The sequence below is a fragment of the Desmodus rotundus genome, chromosome 1, assembly GCF_022682495.2.
Source record: "Desmodus rotundus isolate HL8 chromosome 1, HLdesRot8A.1, whole genome shotgun sequence".
Classification (NCBI taxonomy): Eukaryota; Metazoa; Chordata; class Mammalia; order Chiroptera; family Phyllostomidae; genus Desmodus; species Desmodus rotundus.
Genome location: NC_071387.1, coordinates 54,216,962 through 54,239,981, shown reverse-complemented (window position 1 = coordinate 54,239,981; position 23,020 = coordinate 54,216,962). Strand labels below are relative to the sequence as shown.

Below are 23,020 nucleotides of genomic sequence, written 5' to 3'. Positions count from 1 at the left end.
TGGCAATCTATGAGTTCATCTTCAAGAGACCTCCAAGAAAGTCTGCACCAAGGGCTCAGACAGCTGACTCTTTGCAGAATGTGAACTCAGCAGGGTGAGGTGATGGAGAGTTGGGAGGGGTGGGGCCAATGCATTCCTCTAGGCTGATGTGAGATGGAGTGGAGGGCTTGACCTAGGAGAGATGACGTCTGTGGTGTGGGAGAGGAACTTAGCACAGGGACCCTGATTGCTGTCCCTTCACCTCTTTCCCCAGAGCTGCACAATCCAATCTTACTTCAGACACTCTGGTCTTCTCTGTTCTCCCCCTGCCCAAGCCCAGGATGAGTGGCCACAAATGAGATTTTGTGTGCTGTGTTTTTAAGAGGATGCCTGGGTTCCTGCAGACTGCTGTCTCCATAACAGACAGAATCCCCACTGATTTTCACAGCCAGATGTTATGTCGGCTCCTCTTTATGGCTCTGGTGCTCCTGGCTGGGGAGTTTGGTGTGGGGTTGAGACCTCACGTTTCTCAGGGGGTTCTTTGCTGCTGAAATATCCCTCTGAATTCTCAGCTGCTACCCATGGGTGCAGGGCCAGCCCTTTTCCTGTCTCTGCTCTTCCTACCAGTCTCAGTGGGGCTTCTTCTGTAAATCCTTGGTTATAAGACTTCTATTAAGCTAACCTTAGTTGGCTATTCAGGTTGGTTGGTCTCTAATTTAGTTGTAATTCCAATTTGGATGTGAGAGGGGAGTGTAACTCTCATCTGCTCCACCACCATCTTGGATCTGAACATTCTTACAAATGTGTTTTGGTACACGTGCACATATATGCACATTTCTGCCTGGAATTACTGAATCATAAGATGTGCATATTTAGTTTGGATAGATACTTTTGGTAGATGAATGACATAGATTCAAAAATCCTAAATAAAATATTAGCAAACTGAATGTAGCAATATATGTGTATGTATATGTGTACATTCCCACCAACAGTACGTACACAAGGTTCCCTTTTCTCTCTACCCCCACCAATACTCATCTTTTTGGTAGTAGCCATTCTAACTTGTGGGCGGTGATATCTCATTATGGTTTTGATTAGCATTTTCCTGATGATTAGTGATGTTGATTAATTTTTCATTTACCCATTGGCCATCTGTATGTCTTTGAAAAAGTGTCTATTCATATTTTCTGCTCGTTTTTTCATAGGATTTTTTTTTGTTTTTTGCTGTTGAGTTTTATGAGTTCATTATATATTTTGCTCAGATATCAGATATATGATTTGAAAATAATTTCTCCTAGTCAGTGGTTTGCATTTTTATTTTGTTGATGGCTTCTTTTGCTGTGGAGAAGCTTTTTAATTTAATGTATTTCTACTTATTTTTCTTTGCTTTTGTTGCCTTTGCTTTTTGAGTCAAATCCGAAAAATTATTGCCAACAACAATGTTAAGGAGCTTCCTGCCTATGTTTTTTCTTCTAGGAATTATCTGGTTTCAGGTCTTATGTTTAAGTCTTTAACTCTTTGATCCATTTAGAGCTAATTTTTGTGTATGCTATAAAATAGTGGTCTAGTTTTATTCATTTGCCTGTTACTGTGCAGTTTTCCCAACACCATTTTTTGAAGAGGTTGTTCTTTCCCCATTGTATTGGGTGATATCACACAGATCATGTCAGGGTTAGGACACGAAGTAAAATTAAATAAGTTTCATAATATATTTTTACTTTTCCGGTAGTTTTCAGAAATTCATTTAGTTTTAGTGTTCAATTCATCAATTCTCAAATTGTCAGGCCTTTTTAGGGAGATATGTGAAAAAAAATTTTTTTTTTACAGAGACATTTCTTTTTCTATATATGCAAATTCTGTAATAAATGACCATCTCAATTAGGAAGAACTTTGCATAAGTAAAAGACACTTTTTGTAGTCTTTTGTTGTTATTGTTGTGAAGTTCCGGGCTTTGTTTATTTTACTTTTTCTCTATTGATTATTGGCTTAGCTACTTTGTCACCTGAAGTTTCTTTTGTATGACTAGCCCATCAAATATACTGTTAATAATTTCATATTATGACAACTTATTGTACAGCTACAGAAATTGTCTCCCCTTTTTGTATATAGTCTCTGTTTGGTACAACATGAATGGGGTTTGCCAAGAAATAACAGTGATACTGGAATCTGTGAATTCTTTTAATTCATCATGACCATATAATTTGCCATGATGAAAGGGAGAGCAGTGTTGCATAGTGCTCAAGAATGCGGACTTTAAATACCAGATACCTCTAACAACCTCCTGATGTTACGGAAAATTACTTAACTCTCAATGTCTTCTATTTGTAAAATGGGTTTGTTAATAGTGTCTACCTGCTATGGTTGATGTGAAGATCGAATAACATAATACATGTAAAGCATGTATAGTAAGCATAATGAGGAAGAATACTGATACGATTAATAACAAAACAAAGAGTCATGTGAAACTCAAAGAATATTGAAAAGAAAAGGCAGCATCCTTCACCTTTTCCCTGCAAAATCCCAGACCTATGAATTTTCTTTGACCAGGTTTGTTTAGTATTAGGTTGGCCAAAAAGTTCATTTGGTTTGAAACAATTTTGTTAGATTGTATTGTGACAGCTGTCATATCAGCATCCATAAAAAAAAACTTATTAAAATTGGTGAATTTTTGTGTAGCCATTTTAATATTGAAGATAGAAGAAAATATGCAACATTTTTGACATATTATGCTAAATTTTCAATAAAGGTAAAAATGTAACCGAAACACAAAAAAATGATCTGTGCAGTGTATAGAGAAGGTGCTGTGACTGATCGAATGTGTCAGAAGTGGTTTGTGAAGTTATGTGCTGGCAATTTCTCACTGGATTATGCTCCATGGTCGGGTAGACCAGTTGAAGTTGAGAGCCAGATGCTCAGTTTTCTACCTCTGTCATTCCATCTGTAGTTAATAGTTGGGATTCTAGAAGAAATGCTTCATGTTATCCTTTATTTATGGATTTATTTCAGAATTTCACGTATTTCTACTATATTGTGTAGATTATATATTATGTTACTATGAGCTTTATACACAAATTTTTCCAATTTAAGCCCAAAACAGTCCCTTCAACTGGTGCCTTAGACCTTTGGACATTTCTCTGACATGTTCCTTTAAGCAGTTTTTTACTTTCTAGCACAAGATGTTCTGACTCATTGTGTATTTTTCTAGCCTCACGCCTGGATCTAGCATGTCTCAAAGGAGACACCTACTCTTTTTAGTGGATAAGGGTTTTCAAAAGCAATGATCTTGGTGCTAAATTTGTTTTTTCTTTATATTTATTTTGTTTGTGGTTTGTAGAGTGTTTTGAATTCACAACTTGATGTTTTCTGTGAGTTTGGGAAAACTATTGGCCATTATCTCTTTAAATATTGCTTCTGCCCCATTCTGTCTCCAGTTAGTCATATACATTTTTACTCTATCCCATATGTCTTTCATACTTATTTCCATATTTTTCATCCTTTTTTTCTTTCTGTGCTTTAATTCAGTTGATCTATAAATCTTTCTTCTGCTCTTTTTAACCTTGTGTTAAACCATCTATTAAAATTTTAACATCAGTTGTTATGATTTTCAGTTCTAGAGGTTTTTATTTGACTGATTTTTTTTTTTTTTTTAATATATTTATTGATTATGCTATTACAGTTGTCCCATTCCCCCCCCCACTCCACTCCATCCTGCCCACCCCCCTCCCTCCCACGTTCCCCCCCCATAGTTCATGTCCATGGGTCATACTTATAAGTTCTTTGGCTTCTACATTTCCTACACTATTTTTACCCTCCCCCTGTCTATTTTCCACCTATCATCTATGTTACTTATTCTCTGTACCTTTACCCCCCTCTCCCCCTCCCACTCCCTTATTGACAACCCTCATGTTCTAGTTGTTTGCCTAGTTTGCTCTCGTTTTTGTTTTATGTGTGGTCGTTAATAACTGTGAGTTTGCTGTCATTTTTACTCTTCCTATTTTTGATCTTCTTTTTCTTAGGTAACTCCCTTTAACATTTCATATAATAAGGGCTTGGTGATGATGAGCCTCTTCAACTTGACCTTATCTGAGAAGCACTTTATCCTCCCTTCCATTCTAAATGATAGCTTTGCTGGATACAGTAATCTTGGATGTAGGTCCTTGCGTTTAATCTTGGGTAATGTAATTATGGTGTGCCTTGTTGTGTTCCTCCTTGGGTCCAGCTTCTTTGGGACTCTCTGAGCTTCCTGGACTTCCCGGAAGTCTATTTCCTTTGCCAGACTGGGGAAGTTCTCCATTATTTGTTCAAATAAGTTTTCAATTTTTTGTTCTTCCTCTTCTCCTTCTGGCACCCCTGTAATTTGGATGTTGGAACGTTTCAAGGTGTCCTGGAGGTTCCTAAGCCTCTCCTCATTTTTCCAAGTTCTTGTTTCTTCATTCTTTTCTGGTTGGATGTTTGTTTCTTCCTTCTGGTCCACACCATTGATTTGAGTCCCAGTTTCCTTCTCATCACTATTGGTTCCCTGTACATTTTCCTTTGTTTCTCTTAGCATAGGCTTCATTTTTTCATCTGTTTTTCGAATAGATTCAACCAAGTCTGTGAGCATATTGATAACCAGTGCTTTGAACTGTGCATCCGATAGGTTGGCTATCTCTTCGTCGCTTAGTTGTATTTTTTCTGGAGCTTTGAAGGGTTCTGTCATTTGGGCCATTTTTTGTTTGTTTGTTTGTCTTGGTGTGTCTGTTACTTTAAGGGGCGGAGCCTTAGGTGTTCACCGGGGTGGGGTAATGCTGGTCACAGCACTGTGACGCTGTACGTGGGGGCGGGGCCGAGAGGGAGCAATGGCGCCCGCTTCACTCTCCTCCGGATTTCAGTCTTTCACTCTGCTACCCACAATCAAACTGGGCCCCTCTGGTGCTGGTTCCTGAGTGGGTGGGCCTGTGCACACTCTAGGCCCCTGTGGGTCTCTCCAACAACCTCTCCTGTGAGGCTGGGAGTCTCTCCTGCCGCCCCAACCCCCAGGGGCGCTTTCAATCAGAGGTTTGAGGCTTTATTTCCCCGAGCTGGAGCCCTGGGTTGCGCAGTGGTCTGCTTCTCTGCCCGCCGTTCGTCCGTCTGGTTTATCTGTGGGCGAATGTGGTGCCGCAAGGTGCTACCCGCCACTCTGCCTGCCCCACTCTCCGCCACTCTGAGTCCGGCCCTCTGGGTTTATCTGTGCAAATGTGGGACTGCAGGGTCTGCTAGTGCTCGGACTGCCTGCGCCATTTGTCCCACACTCCGCCAGTCTCAGTCCCGCCACAGCCACGCGAGTCCTCTCCACCCCAGTGCCGTCTCCGCCCCTCCTACCAGTCTGGATGAATGATTATTTTCTGTTTCCTTGGTGTTGGTCCCCCTTGCTGTTCGATTCTCTGTCAGTTCTGGTTGTGCGAGGAGGCGCAGTGTGTCTACCTACGCCGCCATCTTGGTTCGATTTTGACTGATTTTTAAAATAGTTTGCACTTGTGTGGTGAAATTCTTATCTGTGTTTTTGAACATATTAATCAGTTATTTTTAAATCTGTGTCTGGTAAATTACAGTATGTGGGTAACTTGGGTAACTGATTCTGTAGTGTTTCTCTCCCCCTACCCCAATTGTGTGGCATGTTTTTTTCCTGTAGGAAAGCAGTTTGATTATCTGTTTATGAGGTTATAAAAGTGTTAATAGTCTTAGATTCTCTGAAATAAAATTAGTTTATCTGTATATGTTAGTCAACTTTTTGCTGAATTTTGTTGTAACAAACAACCTGTGAGCCTCAGTGGGTCACAATAAATAGCAAAGGCTTGTTTCTTGCTCAAGTTACATTTGGTTCCTGGATAACAGCAGTTATGTTCTGTGGTTATGATGTTCCATTTGTCTTAGTTCCTTCTGGGATTCCCAATCACGGATGTGGTTTCATGGACCGTGTGATGGCTCCTAAAAGTCTTCTCCATTGAGGTTCATGTCTCTCCCATTCATAATCTATTTGCCAGTGCAGTTCATGTGGCCAGGCCTGCAGTTAACAGAGTGAGGAAGTGTATGTGCTACTTCCACAGGGAGGTTTTACAAGTTAAATGGGGGAAGAGGGTAGAGGAGTGGATAATTGGGAACAGTAATACAATTTATCTCACTGTCCTAAAGAAAATAACTGCCACATTTGAAAATAGCCATATGTGCATGAAGATATTAGTGCAGAATTATTAATAATGATAAAAATTACAGATAGTAGTAATAAAGAACTTTATTGTACATTCAGTGTTATACAGTTATTAAAATGACCATTATAATACCTATCAACATAGGAATATGCATTTAATATAATGTTAAGTAAAAGAGCAATATATGAATATATATACACTTATAAGTATAGCTAATAATACACAATCATAAATTTTTTTAAAATTGAAAATATGAAAATAATTTTATCTTAGGATAAACTTTTGAGTGATTTTTTATTTTTAAACTTAAACTTTTTATAGTGTTGTTTTTTAATAATTAAAAATAATTTTATTTTCTGAAGGGTTATTTTTCATTCTAAAAGTCATACACATTTACTAGAGAAGTGTTGGAAAATACAGAAAAAATAATTTAAAACCACCCTGGACCTTTCTTCCCAAACCACCACAGTAATTATTTCAGGTTTAAAAAATTAGTATGCTAAAAAAATTTCCATATTAACTTTATGTTGTCATGTTTTGTTTCAGGTCCTGAAAACCCTTGGTTGGTCCAAGCTTATGTTTCAGTAGCTAAACACCCTTTTGCTTCTGTGGTGGCTCAGGAGGTTTTTCAGAGTGGCATCATTCCTTCAGATACTGACTTCCGTATCTATAGGGATTTTGGGAACATTCCAGGTATTTTGTCCATTATTATGGGCTATGCTTAACTAATAGCAAGTTTTACATTTTGGAAGTTTGTCAGTAGATAGTATTTTTCTGAGAGCACTTTCTCTGTGGAAGAGCTGCGTATATCCTGACTCACTGAAACTAAGTTCCTGGTATTTTCCTTTTTAACAAAACTGTAGTTTAAATGCTTGCCTTTTCTACAACATGTCTTCTTGCCCCACAGTATGACAGGAGAACGGGAGAACTTTCGCAGATCATTCCCAAAAGATGGTAGCAGATTGTTCAGGGGTCTTTGACTTCGTTTTTATTTTGCTTTGCCACCACCCTTGGTGACTTGTACAGCTTATTTGAATTTAAAATTTGGCTTTGGCCTGGCAAGTACATAGATGGCAAAGTTTTGGTGACCTCCTAAGCTCAGTCAATATTCCTGCTCCTTGCTGTGTGACTTGTAATGCCTCCCTGTGCAGTAGTATACTTTCTCACTCATTATGTATTGAATTATGTACCCAGCTATAGATTCTGTGAAAATTAGAAGAGAATTTCATCTATAAATGTGACAAAGCAACCATGCCAGTGCTTTGACATTTTGTCTTTTAGGAATTTAAAACATTAAACAAATAGACCTAAAACAAGTTTGATCTTTAAAGCAAAATGACTTTTTTTGTGTATGTTTTAGGAATAGACTTAGCTTTTATTGAGAATGGATACATTTATCACACCAAGTACGACACAGCGGACAGAATTCTAACAGATTCCATTCAGAGAGCAGGTTGGTATTCTAATTTAGACTTTTCATAAATGGTAAAATGGAACATTAGGGATAACCTATAAACCTATAAGTATTTTGTGACTTGAGCATTAGGGAGGTAGTGTATGGTGTGAATGAGCTGGAGCTTTGGAGTTAAAGATATGAGGGCTTCAGATTTAGCCTTGAAGTCTAGTTTAGCAATCAAGAGCACAGGACTGTTCATTGTGGGTAAATGGAAAGGGAGTTGACCAGGGTTTTGGTAGGACTGCTGAGCAATGAGAGTGTAGCCAAAATGGAAGCTATACATTGGAGGTGGCACCAGCACATTAGGGCAGCTTGCCCAGGTGTAGGAAAGTTACATTGATTCAAGGTTGGGTGCTGAGGGCAGGTGAAAGGGTTGTAGGACAGGTGTCAGGACAACACAGGGGCAAGGGAGTTAAAAGTGCTTTCCAGAGAGATGTGGAGTAATCAGGGGAGGCAAGTCTGATGCTGACCTTAAAGAGTTGGTGGGATTTGGCCCAGTGGAGAGTATGTTCCAAGAGCCCAGCGTGGGTAGGATGTGTTTGTGTGCTTGGGGAGCACTGTTGGTGAGTAGATTGTCAGGCTACAATCTAATGGAAGTTGTATTTTCATCAATAGAGGGAAATGAGGTAGAATTGTAGGGGTAGAGAAAATTGTAGAGGGCTTTTAAAATCAGCAGGAAGATGCTGTAAAAATAAGGGATCATGAAAGGCTTGAGTACGTGAGCAAATGATGGCTTTTAATGCTCTTAGTCTCGTGACACTGTGTGGAGTGGATGGTGGAGAGTTGGGGGAGCCATGTGTCAGCTAATATAAGCCAGGAGACAATAATTTAAGTATGGAACAGACCTAGACTGTGGTGTCAACAAAAGATATAAAGGAAAGGGGAGGGATGGAAAATTAGGTACATTTTGAATGTAAATTCCACAAGACTTGACAAGTTAGACAGAAGGAATGCATCAGACAGATGACAGCAGAGGTGATTGCAAAGTAGAAGCCTGGCAGACTAGGGACAGATGATGCCACGGCCTGAGATCGGGATGTGAGAAGGTGATCCTCACCCAGAGCAGTAACAGGGAGGGGAAGGAGACCTTGAGCTCTGTCAGACATGTAAGATGTAGGGGAGCTGTGAACCAACCAGATGGAAATATAGGTACAGTGTTAGAGCTCTTGGCAAAACTTGGTTGGTATATGGGTTTGGGAATGAAAGGCATAGAGGCTACCACAAAAAGTTTAGAGAATGGAAATGCTTTTTGGAAGAGGAAAGTTAAGGTAAAGGACTAAACCTGAGCTTTTGGGAAAACATTTTTAGGCAGACAGAGAAGCCAGTGAAAGACAGTGTGGTGTCTTAAGTGAAAAGAAGAGAAAGTCAAGGATGGGATGAGCAGCAGGAAGAAAGGCCAATCATTCAAGACCTTTTATGGCTCCTATGTTAAAGCTCAAACTTATTCATTCATTGATACAACAAATGCTCATTGTAGACCTCTGTGTACCAGGTTCTGCCTGATAATGACTTTTCCCATCCTTGCTGAATAATCTCTCTCCTCATTCATAACTTTTCTTTTAAAAGATTTTATTTATTTATTTATTTTTACAGAAAGGGGAAGGGAAGGAGAGAGGGAGAGAAACATCGATGTGTGAAAGAATCATCAGCTGGTTGCCTCTCGCACATCCCCAAATACATAGTAAATGAATAGGCACTAGGAAACAACCATTGAGTTATCAGAGTACGACTGATCAGAGACCAGTTCAGACAGATGGGAAAGATGAAGGCCAGTGGGCTGGGTTTCTAAGTGGAGAGGAAATGGAGGAGTTTGGAGCTTATTTGAAAAATCCAGTAAGAAAAATGGGGGAGAGCAATAAGATGGTAGAAAGCTATTTCTGTTCTTATTCTTTTTAGGTATTTCTTTACTCAGACACTTGGATAGTTTATCTCTTTTTTTTTCTTTACCAATAGGTGACAACATTTTAGCAGTTCTTAAATATCTAGCTACATCTGATATGTTGGCTTCTTCTTCTAAGTATCGACATGGGAACATGGTCTTTTTTGATGTGCTTGGCCTATTTGTCATTGCCTACCCATCTCGTGTTGGCTCTGTAATCAACTCCATGGTGGTAGTGGCTGCTGTTTTGTACCTGGGCAAAAAATTGTTGCAGCCCAAACATAAGAGTAAGTATTTTCCTTAAAAGTACAACACTGGCATGGTATATAGAATTTGCCTAAAATTTTTTAGTCAATTTGTTTATATCTTTCCAAGAAGTTAAAAATCCTCAGAAAAATAATATTTGATTTATATCATAAGAAATTTCTAAATGAATATCAGATTAATATGCTCATTATACTTTTAGTCTTGGAGAAGCAGGCAATTTTATGTACTTATGCACTCCATAGAAGTACCACATAGGAGCTATTAGAAAATGGTTTGTACAGGTTAACTTTTAGTGAAAAGCCCCATTAAAAAATCTTGTCTATACTACAGACAAATAAAACAGCACACTGTTCTGAAGTATAAATTAACTCTTTCTAGTGAAAATGTTCCCCTTTTGCTTGAAATGTTTTATAGTCTAAGCTGGTATGTGCTGTTACTAGATAAAATATTCAGTAGCTAATTTAAATAATCCTTTAACAGCAGTCATTTTCCTGTGCTCCTTCTTTTCTTGAGATAGCTTCTTTTGCAAGATTATATGTGGTAGTTTGTTTTCCATTCTTGCTGATATTTTGATACACAAAGCATCCCAAAGGTGGTGAAGATTAAGACTCTGCACTTTCCCAGTCAAGAATATATCTGGACTACTCCTGGAAGACTTAGCTCTTTGAGTCTTTAGTACCCAGAGACTCTTAGTAAATGTTACTTGAGTATTATTCATTGATACCTTCCCTATTCCAGCATTTAACAAAACTTATCCCTGGGGCATTTCAGTACTTTTCAATTACAGTGGTAAATTTCCTGTTTTAATGTTTGCCCCCTTAAGTCTACTGATTGGTTATGAAATTGTTTAATAAAGATGGTGGTCTCTATGTTGTGTTCTCTCTCTATTAGCAGCGAACTACATGAAGGACTTCTTCTGTGGACTTGGCATCACTCTGATAAGCTGGTTCACCAGCCTGGTCACAGTTCTCATTATAGCAGTGTTCATCTCTCTGATTGGACAGTCTCTCTCATGGTATAACCACTTCTATGTCTCTGTTTGTCTTTATGGAACCGCTGCTGCAGCCAAAATAATATTCATACATACTCTCGCAAAAAGATTTTACTATGTGGTAAGTATTAGGTGTATTTGTTGATTTCTTTTTATTGCCTTCAAGGATTGAAAACAAACTCAAGTGGGATTCATTGTACAGTCATGTGCCACTTACCAGTGGGGTTACATTCTAAGAGATGTGTCATTAGGCGATTTCATCACTGTGCAGACATCATCCAGTGCACTTACACAAACCTAGATGGTATAGCCTACTACCGTAATTGTATGCGCTACACTTTTACAGCACGGCTGCGCAGCATCACCACAAACCCGTGGTAATGCGTTGCGACATTATGATGGCTGAGATGTCACCAGGTGACAGGAGTTTTTCAGCTCCATTATAATGGTATGGAAACACCATCATATGTGTGTGGTTTGTTGTCATTATGTGGAACATGACTGTATTTGGCCTTTTGAGCTATTAAAGATTGTTTGGCATGGTTATAGAAAACTGGCTCTCAGAACTGTTGAACTTCTGAAAGGCTTCTTATTCTGAGGGTTTTCTTGCAGACTTCAAGCAAGGTTACAAAGCTGTAAACAGTGTTTGGGGCGATGACAATAGTAAGGCTTGTTAGCACAGCCTTGTGGCCTCTGCTGAATCTGCTGCAGTTTTTGTCACGTGCTTGTGAATCTGCCAGCCCTCCCTGAGCTCACCTAATAATTTATGCTTGAATGGCTCTGTTCTCCGTTGGGCTGTGGGCTCCATGAGGGCTGGGGCTGCTTTGTTCGTTATCCTCGTGCTTAGGCAGTGCTGATGCGTGGCACTGACACACGGTAAGTATTTGCTGCCTGAAAGAATATTGCACCCACAGCCGCACTTAAAAGTTTTCTCTTCAGTTTCCTTCACTTTTTTAATCCGTTACGTGGTCGATGTAGATTCTGACAGATGCATATGTGGTATGGGGATGAAAGACACATTACTGAGGAAAAAGGAGAGAAGAGACTAGAGTTCCAAAATGATTTATGCTGATTTAGACAATATTGCCATATTGTTATGGTTTTAACTATATACATGTATTTGGTAAGAATAAAATTGGAATTAGGGTTGAAATAATAGGACTAGAAATTAATTACTGTGAGACAGTGAGCCATGGTTTCTGATTTTTCTGAGTTAAAGGGAAAACTCTTTCTTAGCTCCATTATTTTCAAGATAGGTAATGCACACCTCTTTTTTCAGTGTGCCCTCATAGGGACTAGAAGGGAGGCATGGAAGACTAAAATCCAGCATCCTTCTACAAAGATATCTTTGGGACCCGAACTTTGGTCTCAGTTTTAGTTAGTGTTGGGATGTAGTCTGAGGAGCCCTTCCATGTTAGGAGGCCCTTTTGGAGAAAGGTTCTTTGAGGTTAGCCATCTATTTATGGTTGAGGTAATATTTGTATCTTAGTGGCTTCAGCTTCCAAAAGAATTATACCATGGGGTTTAATTTCACATGCTTATTCTTAATACAACAGTATATAACCAGAGTATGGCTGACTGTTGTTGATGTGGGGGGTGGGGAGGAGAGGTGGAGACAAGATTTCTTAGTTCAGTACACATGCAGCCATAGCCGGCTTAACTACGTAGTACATATCAGCATTTACTTTGACTAATTCAGTTGTCCAGCCATAGAGCTTTGGGTCAAAAGCACAATTAAAAGAGTAATATGTTTCATTTTCATTTCACAAATATGCTTTCAGTACCCAGATGGCCTGGTGCCATGCTAAGGCCTGTGGATACAGATTCATAAGGATGTGGCCCCTTTCTTTGAGGAGCTTACAGTTTTATTTGGGAAAATGGGGAAACCACAGTGATTATGGTCTATTGGGGTGAAGTGAAGAAGAGTGATATATTCACTGTGCTGTAGGAATACAGGGCCAGAAGAGATGAATTTTTGTTTGTGAGAGTCAGGAAGTCTTCATGAAGGAGATGGTGACATTTGAACTGGGTATTTGAAGCATGTGTAGAAGTGTACCAGGTAGCGAACAGGTTGATGATGGGCAGTCAGGTGGGAATGTACAAGATGTATTTGGGTCACAGTCAATGAACAGTTCAGTCTGGTGAAGACAATGTTGATAGCACAGTAACTGTTAGGGTGAAGTTGGAGCATGGCCCTAAAAATCAGTGGGGCCACCATTAAAATTTTCTGAGCAGGAGAATGAGTGAGACAATTGGTGATTTAGTACAAAAACTGTAATAACAATGTATAGAATGCATTGGAATGGGCAGAGGTGGAAAGGATCAAGAGGTGGGGAGAAGGGAAATGGATTTGATGGGTGTTTGTGTGATCTTCAGGTAAAATTTGGGAACTTAATATAAAACATTTTCAGTTATTACAGTTATTAAAGATCTCATTGCTGAGGTCTTTGTTTTTAATATCTGCATAACATTCAGCTTTAAATTGAGTCCTAAGAATTATTTTTCTCTTTTAAAAACCGTGCCTCCTGCTTCTCACTCTGTTGGACATCTGAGTACTTAAGGGACGATAGCCTGTCTTTCATTGTCCAAGGAGTGGGGAGGTTGTCACATGAACTTGGACTTGTCTTGAAAATGTGTCACTGAAACTCTCTTGAGCTTTTGAAGTGGGGTCTCTTAAAACAAACACGCCCCAGGCTATACACAGAGGTGAGAAGGTATAGAAGAGAAAAACTTAAGTATATCTATTCCATTTTGGTATTTCTTCACTGAAACTATAACTTTCATGTTTATATTAATAGACCCACTAGTGCAGACATTGAAATGTATTAAGATCATATGGCAGCTTTCTTCTGAAGAGCTCAAGCTGCTGCACAGGAATGCTCAGACTCCAGAGCTCAAAAAATATTGATCAAAGTTTATAATGTGAGAGCACCAGGAAATCAGGACAAGGACAAAGTTGCAGTACAATGGTGATTTTCAACCTCTTTCATCTCATGGCACACATAAACTAATTACTAAAATTCTGCAGCACACCCCAAAATATACTTTTTGCCAATCTGACAAGAAATAGGTATAATTGATTCATTCACACTGGATGGCTATTATTGTGTAGGCTGTTGTCATTTTTTTATTTGACAATATAAGGGAAAAGGGATCAGTGCCTCTGACTAAATAGTCAGTATTGCATGTTTTAAAAATTTGTGCGGCACAGCAGTTGAAAATTGCCAGACAGAAATAGAAAAGACAGGAGTCTAGCAAAATTGCAGGTGGCCATTTGCTTTAAAGGTGCTGCAGTTTTCCAGGTGTGCTGTAGGCGGCACTGGTGCAGTTTATGCAGTCATCCCTCAGTGTCCCCTGGGGAGTGGCCTCCGGACCCCCTTGGATACCCAAATCCTCAGATAAAGGCGTAGTATTTCACATAACCTAAGCACATTCTCCTCTATACTTTAAATCATCTCTACATTATTTATGATGCCTCGTACAATACAAATGCTGTATAAACAGTTGCTGTACTGTATTGTTTAGGAAATGCTGACAAGGAAAAAAATTAGTGCATGTTCAGTATATGTTAGCAACAAAGTAATATTAAACAGTATTTTCTGTGTCTGTGGTTGGCTGAACCCACTCCATGCAGTGCCTGCAGATACGGAGGGTTGACCGTGCCGTCCTTCACAGGTCACATCTCTAGTTTGCCTGAAATTCTTTGGAAGTTGTGTAAACAGGGAAGCTCACAGAGGTGAATGTTTTTTGGAGACTCCTTTTTTCTATTTTATAACATTTCCAAAGTTTACTTATAGCCTGGTGGAGGGAAAGCACAGATTATATACAAATAGTGATGTTTTTACCCCATCTTGTTAAATTCCCTTCCCTCTGCAGCGATTTGAATTTATTACTTTATGATAGGAGGTGGCTTTGTCTAAAAGATAGACCCTTTTTAAAACAATGTGGGTAACTCCTTGAAGCAATAAAAATTATATTACAACAGAATATTTTTGTGAATGGCCCATGAATGAGACTACTTGTGTATTTTTTCTTTATTTCAGAATGCCAGTGACCAGTATCTGGGAGAATTATTTTTTGACATCGCGCTGTTTGTGCACTGTGGTTCCCTTATAGCTCTCACGTGTCAAGGACTTTGCTCGGCATTTATCAGTGCTGTCTGGGTGGTGTTCCCATTGCTCACTAAGTTTTGCGTGGACAAGGACTTTAAGCAGCATGGTAGGCTGTTTTTGGTTTTGATACATATGGGAAAATACCTTAAAATACATAAGATAAGACTTCCAGGGGCTGTTCTTTAAAATCTTTTTAGGGAAGGCCTTCTAAATTGTTTTTTAATTTTTCAGATTATGCAGATTTTTCTCTCATACAGTGTCTACACCCTATCCCATTTTCATGTTTATGAACACGTGCCAATATATTACTTACATACTTTGTTTACTTCTTCTTTGTACTTTAGCCCCTCTGAGTGTTTTATCTCACAAGATAACATGTACCAAAAGGGCAAGAGTCACATCTAACCTAATTTGTTAGGTGCCAAGGTATGCCAGTACTATGAAAGTCTGTATCTCATTGTAGAATTTCAGAGATTTGTGTTTTCTTTCTCTTTTTCCTAGGTGCCCGAGGAAAATTTATTGCCTTTTATCTTCTGGGGATGTTTATCCCTTACCTTTATTCATTGTACCTTATCTGGGCAGTATTCGAGATGTTTACCCCTATCCTTGGGAGGAGCGGTTCGGAAATCCCACCCGATGTTGTTCTGGCTACCATTTTGGCTGGTTGTACGATGATTCTCTCCTCTTATTTTGTAAGGAAAAAATATTTTTTAACTTTCTTCTTTATTTTTTTATAACTATGTGATTAGTTTGTACAATGATGAAATCACCTAATGACCTATCTTTTAGAATGTGACCCCTCTGTTAAGTGGCACATGACTGTGCAATGAATCCCACTTGAGTTTGTTTTCAATCCTTGAAGGCAGCAAAGAGAAAGCAACAAATATATCTAACACTTACCACGTAGTAAAATCTTTTTGCGAGGGTACATATGAAACTTGCTTATAATGAGACATTTTTTTTAAAGATTTCATTTATCTATTTTTTTAGTGAGGGGAAGGGAGGGAGAAAGAGAGGGAGAGAAACATCGATGTGCAAGAGAAACATTGGTCGCCTCTCACATAGCCCAAACTGGGGACCTGGCCCGAAACCCAGGCATGTATCTAGGAATAGAACCAGCGATCCTTTGGTTTGCAGGCTGGGACTCAATCCACTGAGCTACAGCGTCCAGGGCAATATAATGAGAAATTCTTAAGTAAAAGAAATAGTGAGTAGCTATACAGTTTGTGGGTTTAATATGGTAAGAAAATGTAGAATGGGATTTTTAATGCAGTGATTTCATGATTTCTCAAAGTGGCTCCTTCAGATCCCCTAAGGGATTTTACTCATGTGTGCCCCCTACAACTTTTAATTCAGTGATTTCATTATAATTTATAAGCATATTTATGATTTTCTGGTTGCCCACCTTGAGACTGAGATGCTTTTTCTGCCCAAATTCAGATTTGTTGTTTTAATTGTGTTGGCTTTGGTGAACTTGGCATTGAAGGGGAGGGACAGTACTACTTTGTATTGCTGTTTTCCTCATATGCAGGAACACAGGCAAAGTTTTGAAAGTACATCTAAATGCTAGTTTAGATGAACCCAACATCTTGACACAGTATAAAAACATGAGTGAAATCTGAGTTTTATTGAAACAGGCCATCTTATGCTGAAAAGCTTACCTCTGTTTCTTTAATAGAAGCCTGATGTCATGATTTGGGGAGTTAAATAGTCGGCTGTGCAGTGTTAACAGCTCACTGGCAGAATAGGAAGGAAGGTCATGGTTTGGTGATGGATCTGCATCCTCTAGTCTCTTCGCCAACTGAGCAGAGACACTGTTTCAGTTTCCTTTTTCCCTGCTGCTGCCTGGCCGCCTGTCAGAAAGACAGCATCATGGCAGATGTGGGCATTTCCCACTTATCTAGGTTCCAACTTGTGATGGAAATCTCGTACAATTGGTACTGTGTTTACTGGCTGTTGGCACTTGCTGATTTTTCTTCATCATCTTAATACGTGTTAGAAAATAAACTCAATTAAAACCACCCTTCTGCCAATGGTAATGTTTCTATTTTTGTGTTTTGTGTTTTAGATTAACTTCATCTACCTTGCCAAAAGCACGAAAAAAACCATGCTAACTTTAACGTTGGTATGTACAGTTACATTCTTCCTTGTGTGCAGTGGAACTTTTTTCCCATACAGCTCCAATCCTGCCAGTCCGAAACCAAAGAGAGTGTTTCTTCAGGTAAGAGCAGTCTTGCCTGAGCTATTTGAAATTCTGGAGAGGAAAGCTTTGTGTGCTTTGAGCTTCACTAGTCAACAGGAAAACCAACCGACATTTCTGTTGTTGACCTATTTGGTTGTACTTGACCATTTTGTGTAAGACAGTGAGGGAAAGACTGACCGTCGAGGCATTCTTATCAGCTGGATATATTTCTCTAAGAGGTCAAATTGGAAATACCTGCTTGTTGCTTTCATTAGTGTTCAAATTGTAAAAGTGCACCTACTTTGAAAACTGAACAAATACGTATTGTGGAGCAATGAGCTTTTAGAAGTACAGATTTAAAAAATGTCTATAGGCCAGTAAAAGTCTGAACTATCAACTGGCAAAATAAAATAGATATTTTAAAATACTAGTAAAGTTGATCTTAGGTAATGCTTAAAGTAATATGTGACAATGAAAATACAATAATCCAGAAAGGGTTTAATAAGATGAGATTTAGACTTTTCTTAGATTTCAAGTTTTTCTGCAGACTTTTTAGAGCTGGTACTATAAAACAGGAAAAAGGACTAAGTTGCTTTATTTCCAATCATCTTCTCTGTTAGAGGTTGTGGAGTGGCCCAACAGAAAAGCCAAGAGTCACAACCTAGATAATTATTCAAGGACTTGAGTAGATAATAATATTTGAATTTAAACTTAAATATCAGAGAGCATATTTTGAAAAGGGCCTACTATTCCTTGTTTGTATTCCTGGAGGACACAGTGATACATTAAAAAAAAAAATCTCCACATGATGATATGTTTATGATTTTAAAGAGCGAGGAGGAGGAGAGGAAAAGGGGAAGAGAGACAGAGAAAGAGAAACATTAATATGAGAGAGAAATACCAATTGGTTGCCTCCCATGCATGCCCTGACAAGGGATAGAACCCACAACCTTTAGGTGTACAGGACGATGCCCAACCAACTGAGCCACCTGGCCAGGGCCCATAGTGATACATTTTATGTGACATTTTACAATTTGCAAATCCTTTGGCAAAGAACAGCTAGTTTTTAGGAGATTTAATGTTTTCCATGACTTGCTAATTAAAAAAAAATTTAAATTATAGTTAACATACAATATTTTATTAGTTTCAGGTGTACAACATAGTGTCTTGCTAATTTTTATTGTTGATTCCATCAGTAGTGTTTAGGAACAGCCAAATTTTTATTTTTAAAAGCTCCTGTTCTGCCCTGGCTCGTGTGGTTCAGTGGATTGAGTGCCAGCCTGTGAACTAAAGGGTCATCTGTTTGATTCCCAGTCAGGGCACATGCCTGAGTTGTGGGCCGGGTCCCCGGTGGGGGGGGGCACGCAAAAGGCAAACCACACATTGATGTTTCCCTCTCTTTCTCCTTCCCTTCACCCCTGTCTAAAAATAAATAAATAAAATATTAAAAAAAACAAAAACAAATGAACAAACAACTCCTGTTCTGATGGGTTGTGGGGTTTGCTTCTTCCTCAGTGCGAGAAGTTGGTGAACTTTTCCTGTGAAGGGCCAGATAATAAGTATTTTAAGATCTTCCAGCTGTATGATCTCTGTCACGGCTGCTGTTTTTACACAGTGAAAGCAGCCACAGACAATAACAGGCAAATGAGTATGGCCATGTTCCAACAAAGCTTTATTTATGCAAGTGGTAGTAGACCCTTTGGCCTGTGGGCTGTAGTTTACCCCTGCCCTCTGCAGTCCTTTTTCTTTTCCTCTTTGATATTCTTCAGACTGCTTTCTGTTGTTAATAAAGCCATTCCAGATGGAACATGGTGCCCTTTCGGCTGGTAGGCACAAGTCTGTCATCGGGGGGTGAGCTGTGATTCCTGCTTTTCCCTTCATATTAACACACTGAAAGGGGAATATGTGTGTCTGTGTACATACTGCTTGTTTTAAGTTCTCTTCTAAAAGGAGTTTAGTGTTCATGGTTTTCAAAATTTTTATATGAACTTTAAATATATGTTTGTAAATAGTAAAACAATAAAATATGTTTGTAAGAAATAATAAAACAAATAAATGACACAGTCCATCATTGAGTTTAAGAGAACATTAGCGGTATGTAAGAAAACCCAAGCGTCCCTTCTTGATCCAGCTCTTTCTGTCCCTCCCCCGCTCCTCATCCCCCACAGAAGTGATCGCCCACTGTCTTGAAGTTTGGAGTAATTATTGCCTTACTTTTCTTTACTTTACTATATATGTATAAATTGCTAAACAACAACATGTAGTTTGGCTCTTTTTGAACTTCTTTTTGGTAAAGCCACACCATAAATATTCGTTTGCCCAAGAGTGTGTGAGAGTCTTGAACGTTGATTTGTCACTGCAGTCAGTACATTAGTATTCGTTGCCGAGTAGACTTCTGTTGTAGGACGATGGTCCAATTTGTCTGTCCACTCTCCTGGTAATGGACATTTGGGTCGTTTCCAGTTTTTGCTAAGACAGACAATGTTGAGTCAACACTCTTGTACCTTGCAGAAGGTTTTCTAGGGTACATACTCCGGAGTGGGATTGCTGGCTTGAAGGGTGTGTACACGGTAACTCTATTAGGTAATGCCAACCGCTGTCCTAAAGCACTTGTGCCAGCACGTACTCCTGCCAGCAGTGAGTGAGCGTTCCTGCTGCTCCACCGCCACCTCATTTCTTGGTATTGTCAGGCTTATTCATTTTTGTTAGTCTAGGGTGGGGATGTAGGTGAAAGAATTGAAACAGTAGTTTTCTCATTAGTCTTGTTCTTTTTAGCATGTGACAAGAACATTTCATGACTTGGATGGAAAAGTAGTTAAACGGGACTCTGGAATATGGATCAATGGGTTTGATTACACTGGAATGTCTCACATAACACCTCACATTCCGGAGATCAATGACACCATCCGAGCTCACTGTGAGGAGAACGCGCCCCTCTGTGGCTTCCCGTGGTACCTTCCAGTGCACTTTTTGATCAGGTTGGTTCCTGCTTTTCCGCTTTAGTTGGCGGTCAGTTTGTTCTCTGGTCCTGTCACGGTAGCAGCACTTCACTATTTAAACTGGTTAACACAAGTCAAGTGCCATTTACACTCTTTTTTCCTATCACTGCAAAAGTTCTATTTCTTTAGTGGGATGAACCTCTTAGAAGTATAATTTTCCTTTATTCGATTTAGAAAGTTTTTCCTTTAGAAATCTCAGTAGTTAGAAAGGGTGGCCCTCTTAACTAATCTAATAGATAGCAGTTAAGCATCAAGTTCAAATTGTTCATTTCTGGGAAATCTTTATCGTTTGATAACGATTAGTTGAGAGGAAATAGTTTGGTTAGTGGAGTCAGGATCACCTAGGGTCCTTTATTCTTTGGGAAGGTTTTATTCTGCAATAACCTGGGCTTTAGAGGAATCAGAATAATTTATTATATCTGTTAGAGTTTATTTTCATGCCCCCAAATGTGTTTCAGATATTCTGAACACAAGCATCCTAAATATTATTGGTATATTGAATTCCTTTTCAAATAGGAAAAACTGGTATCTTCCTGCCTCAGAAGTTTCCCCAAGAGAACCTGTTCATTTCAGACTTGTATCCAAAGAACAGACCCACTGGGATTCTGTGAAGCTGACCTTTGAAGCCTCAGGTGAGTCATAGGACTGTTGTATCTTCTTGTTTTCAGTTCTTAAAATTTTTAATAAGCATGTATGTTTTTTCCTCAAATTTATAATAGTGACCAGCAGCAGAGTGTTTCTAAAAGCGAGTGCAGCTGATTATGATTTCTAAAAGTAAATTTAACAGACTTTATATTTAGAGCAGTTTTAGGTTTATAGAAAAATAGGAAGTAGAGTTCCCCCACCTCCCACCCTCACAGCTTTCCCCAGTATTAACGTCTTGTGTCAGTGTGGTACATTTCTTATAAATGATGAGCCAGTATCGACACAGTATTATTCACTAATGTCCTCAGTTTACATTAAGGTTCAGTGTAGTCTTTGTGCTGTACAGTTCTGTGGGTTTTGGCAAAGGTATCCACCATTACAGTATCACACAGAACAGATTCACTGCCCTAAACCACCACCCCCCCCAGTCCTCCGCTTACTCATCCCTCTCTCCTCCCCATTCCCGCTGACAACCCCTGCCGTTTTAATGCCTTCGTTGTTTTGCCTTTTTCAGAATTGCACACACCCTGAATCACTGAGTGTAGCCTTCTTAGGTTGGCTTCTTTCATTTAGCAATGTGCATTTAAGGTACCTTCATGTCTTTTAGAGGCTTGATAGCTCTTTTGTTTTACTGCTGAATAACATTATGAATGTACCACAGTTTATCCATTCACCTACTGAAGAATGTGGTTTTTGACAGTTATGAATTAAGCTGCTATAAACATAGTTGTGTGCAGGTTTTTGTGTAGACGTAGGTTTTTCAGCTTACTTGGATAAATACCTAGGAGCACGACTGCTGGATGGTATGGTAAGCCTCTATTTATCTCTGTAAGGAACTGCCAAACTGTCTTCCAGAGTGGCTGCACCATTCCCCTTTCCTACCAGTAGGGAGTGGGGGTTCCCGTTGCTGTGCCTCCTCAACAGCTTTTGGTGCTTCTAGTGTTTTAGAGTTTAGCCATTCTGGGAGACAGGTAGTGCTATCTCATTTTTTTAATCTGCAATTTTGTAATGGCACACGATGGTTAGCAACTTTACATGTGCTTTCTGTATGTCTTCTTTGGTGAGGTGTCCTGATTTTTTGTCTATTTATTAGTTGGGTTGTTTATTTTCTTATTGTTGAAATTTAATAATTCTTTGTGTGTATGGATGAAAGTCCTTTATCAGATAGATAAGTGATTTGTAAGTATCTTCTCCCAGTCTGGCTTGTCCCTCCTTTCATTCTTTTAATAGTGTTTTTCACAGAACGTAACTTTTAAATTTAATGAAGTCCAACTTAAATCAGTTTTTATTTCCTGGGTCCCCAGCTTTTGGTGTTGTATCTAAAAACCACTGCCAAGTGCAATGTCTCAAATTTTCTCCAGTGTTATCCTCTACAAGGTTTTTACTTTTGTGTTTTACATTTAGGCCTACATTTTGAGTTACTTTTTGTGAAAGGTGTAAGGTCTGTGTCTAGATTCATTTCTTTTGCATGTGGATTTCTAGTTGTTCTGGTCCTATTTGTTGGAGACTATCCTGTTACCACTGAATTACCTGTTTTTTTTGTGATGCCTCAACTGATTATTTTGGTGTGGGTCTGTATCTGGGCCCTGTATTCTGTTCCACTCACCTGTTTCTCTCTCCTCTTGCCCTTACTGCATTGATTACTATAGCTGTGGAAAGTGGGTAGAATCTGTCCCAAATAACTTTATTTTTCTTCAGTATTTTGTCTGTCTCTTGTCTCTCCACACACCAGTGTGTTGATATCCACAAAATAACGTCCTGGAATTTTGACTGGAACTGCACAGACTCTGTATGTTAAGTTGGGGAGAACAACATCTTTACAATTTGACTCTTCCTCTCCATGACACAGGATGTCTGTTTATATCTTGTTTAGTTCCTTTTATCAGAGTTTTGTAGTTTTCCTCAAGTAGATTCACACCTAAGTATTTCATTTTTGGGGGCTGCTAATGCAAATAGTGTTGTTTGCTGAGGGTGCATAGAAAAGAAATTGACTTTTGTGTATTAACCTTATACCTGACAACCCTGCTGTCATATTTATTAGCTCCAATTTTTTTATTTTAAAGATTTTATGTATCTATTTTTAGAGAGAGGGGAAGTGAGGAAAAACAGGGAGAGAAATAGCAATGTGTGGTTGCCTCTCAGGTGGCCCCCACTGGGAACCCGGCCTGTAACCCAGGCATGTGCCCTGACTGGGTATTGAACTGGCAACCCTTTGGTTCACAGCCCACGCACAATTCACTGAGCCACACCAGCCAGGGCTAGTTCCAGTTTTTTGTTGATTCTTTTGACTTTCCTACATACATGATCAAGTTTTCTGCAAAATTTTGTATTTTCCTTCCT

At 39.1% G+C, this 23,020-nt stretch overlaps 1 protein-coding gene across 5 annotated transcripts in view; it reads left to right on the top strand.

Annotated features, from left to right (window-relative positions):
• Positions 1 to 23,020, top strand: part of ERMP1 (endoplasmic reticulum metallopeptidase 1) — an 86,004-nt gene that overhangs the window by 24,409 nt on the left and 38,575 nt on the right. For 4 of the 5 annotated variants that reach the window (XR_008426859.2, XR_008426860.2, XR_008426861.2 and 1 more), the window contains exons 5-13: positions 6,696 to 6,842; positions 7,510 to 7,602; positions 9,559 to 9,771; positions 10,643 to 10,863; positions 14,786 to 14,960; positions 15,356 to 15,546; positions 16,923 to 17,075; positions 19,812 to 20,014; positions 20,552 to 20,667. Coding sequence is in view for 2 of the 5 variants with exons in the window: in XM_045193642.3 (XP_045049577.2) it covers positions 6,696 to 6,842; positions 7,510 to 7,602; positions 9,559 to 9,771; positions 10,643 to 10,863; positions 14,786 to 14,960; positions 15,356 to 15,546; positions 16,923 to 17,075; positions 19,812 to 20,014; positions 20,552 to 20,667 (1,512 nt within the window). In the remaining 3 variants the exon portion in view is untranslated. The remainder of the gene's footprint in view (positions 1 to 6,695; positions 6,843 to 7,509; positions 7,603 to 9,558; positions 9,772 to 10,642; positions 10,864 to 14,785; positions 14,961 to 15,355; positions 15,547 to 16,922; positions 17,076 to 19,811; positions 20,015 to 20,551; positions 20,668 to 23,020) is intronic. The other variant, XM_053924388.2, reaches the window with a different exon arrangement.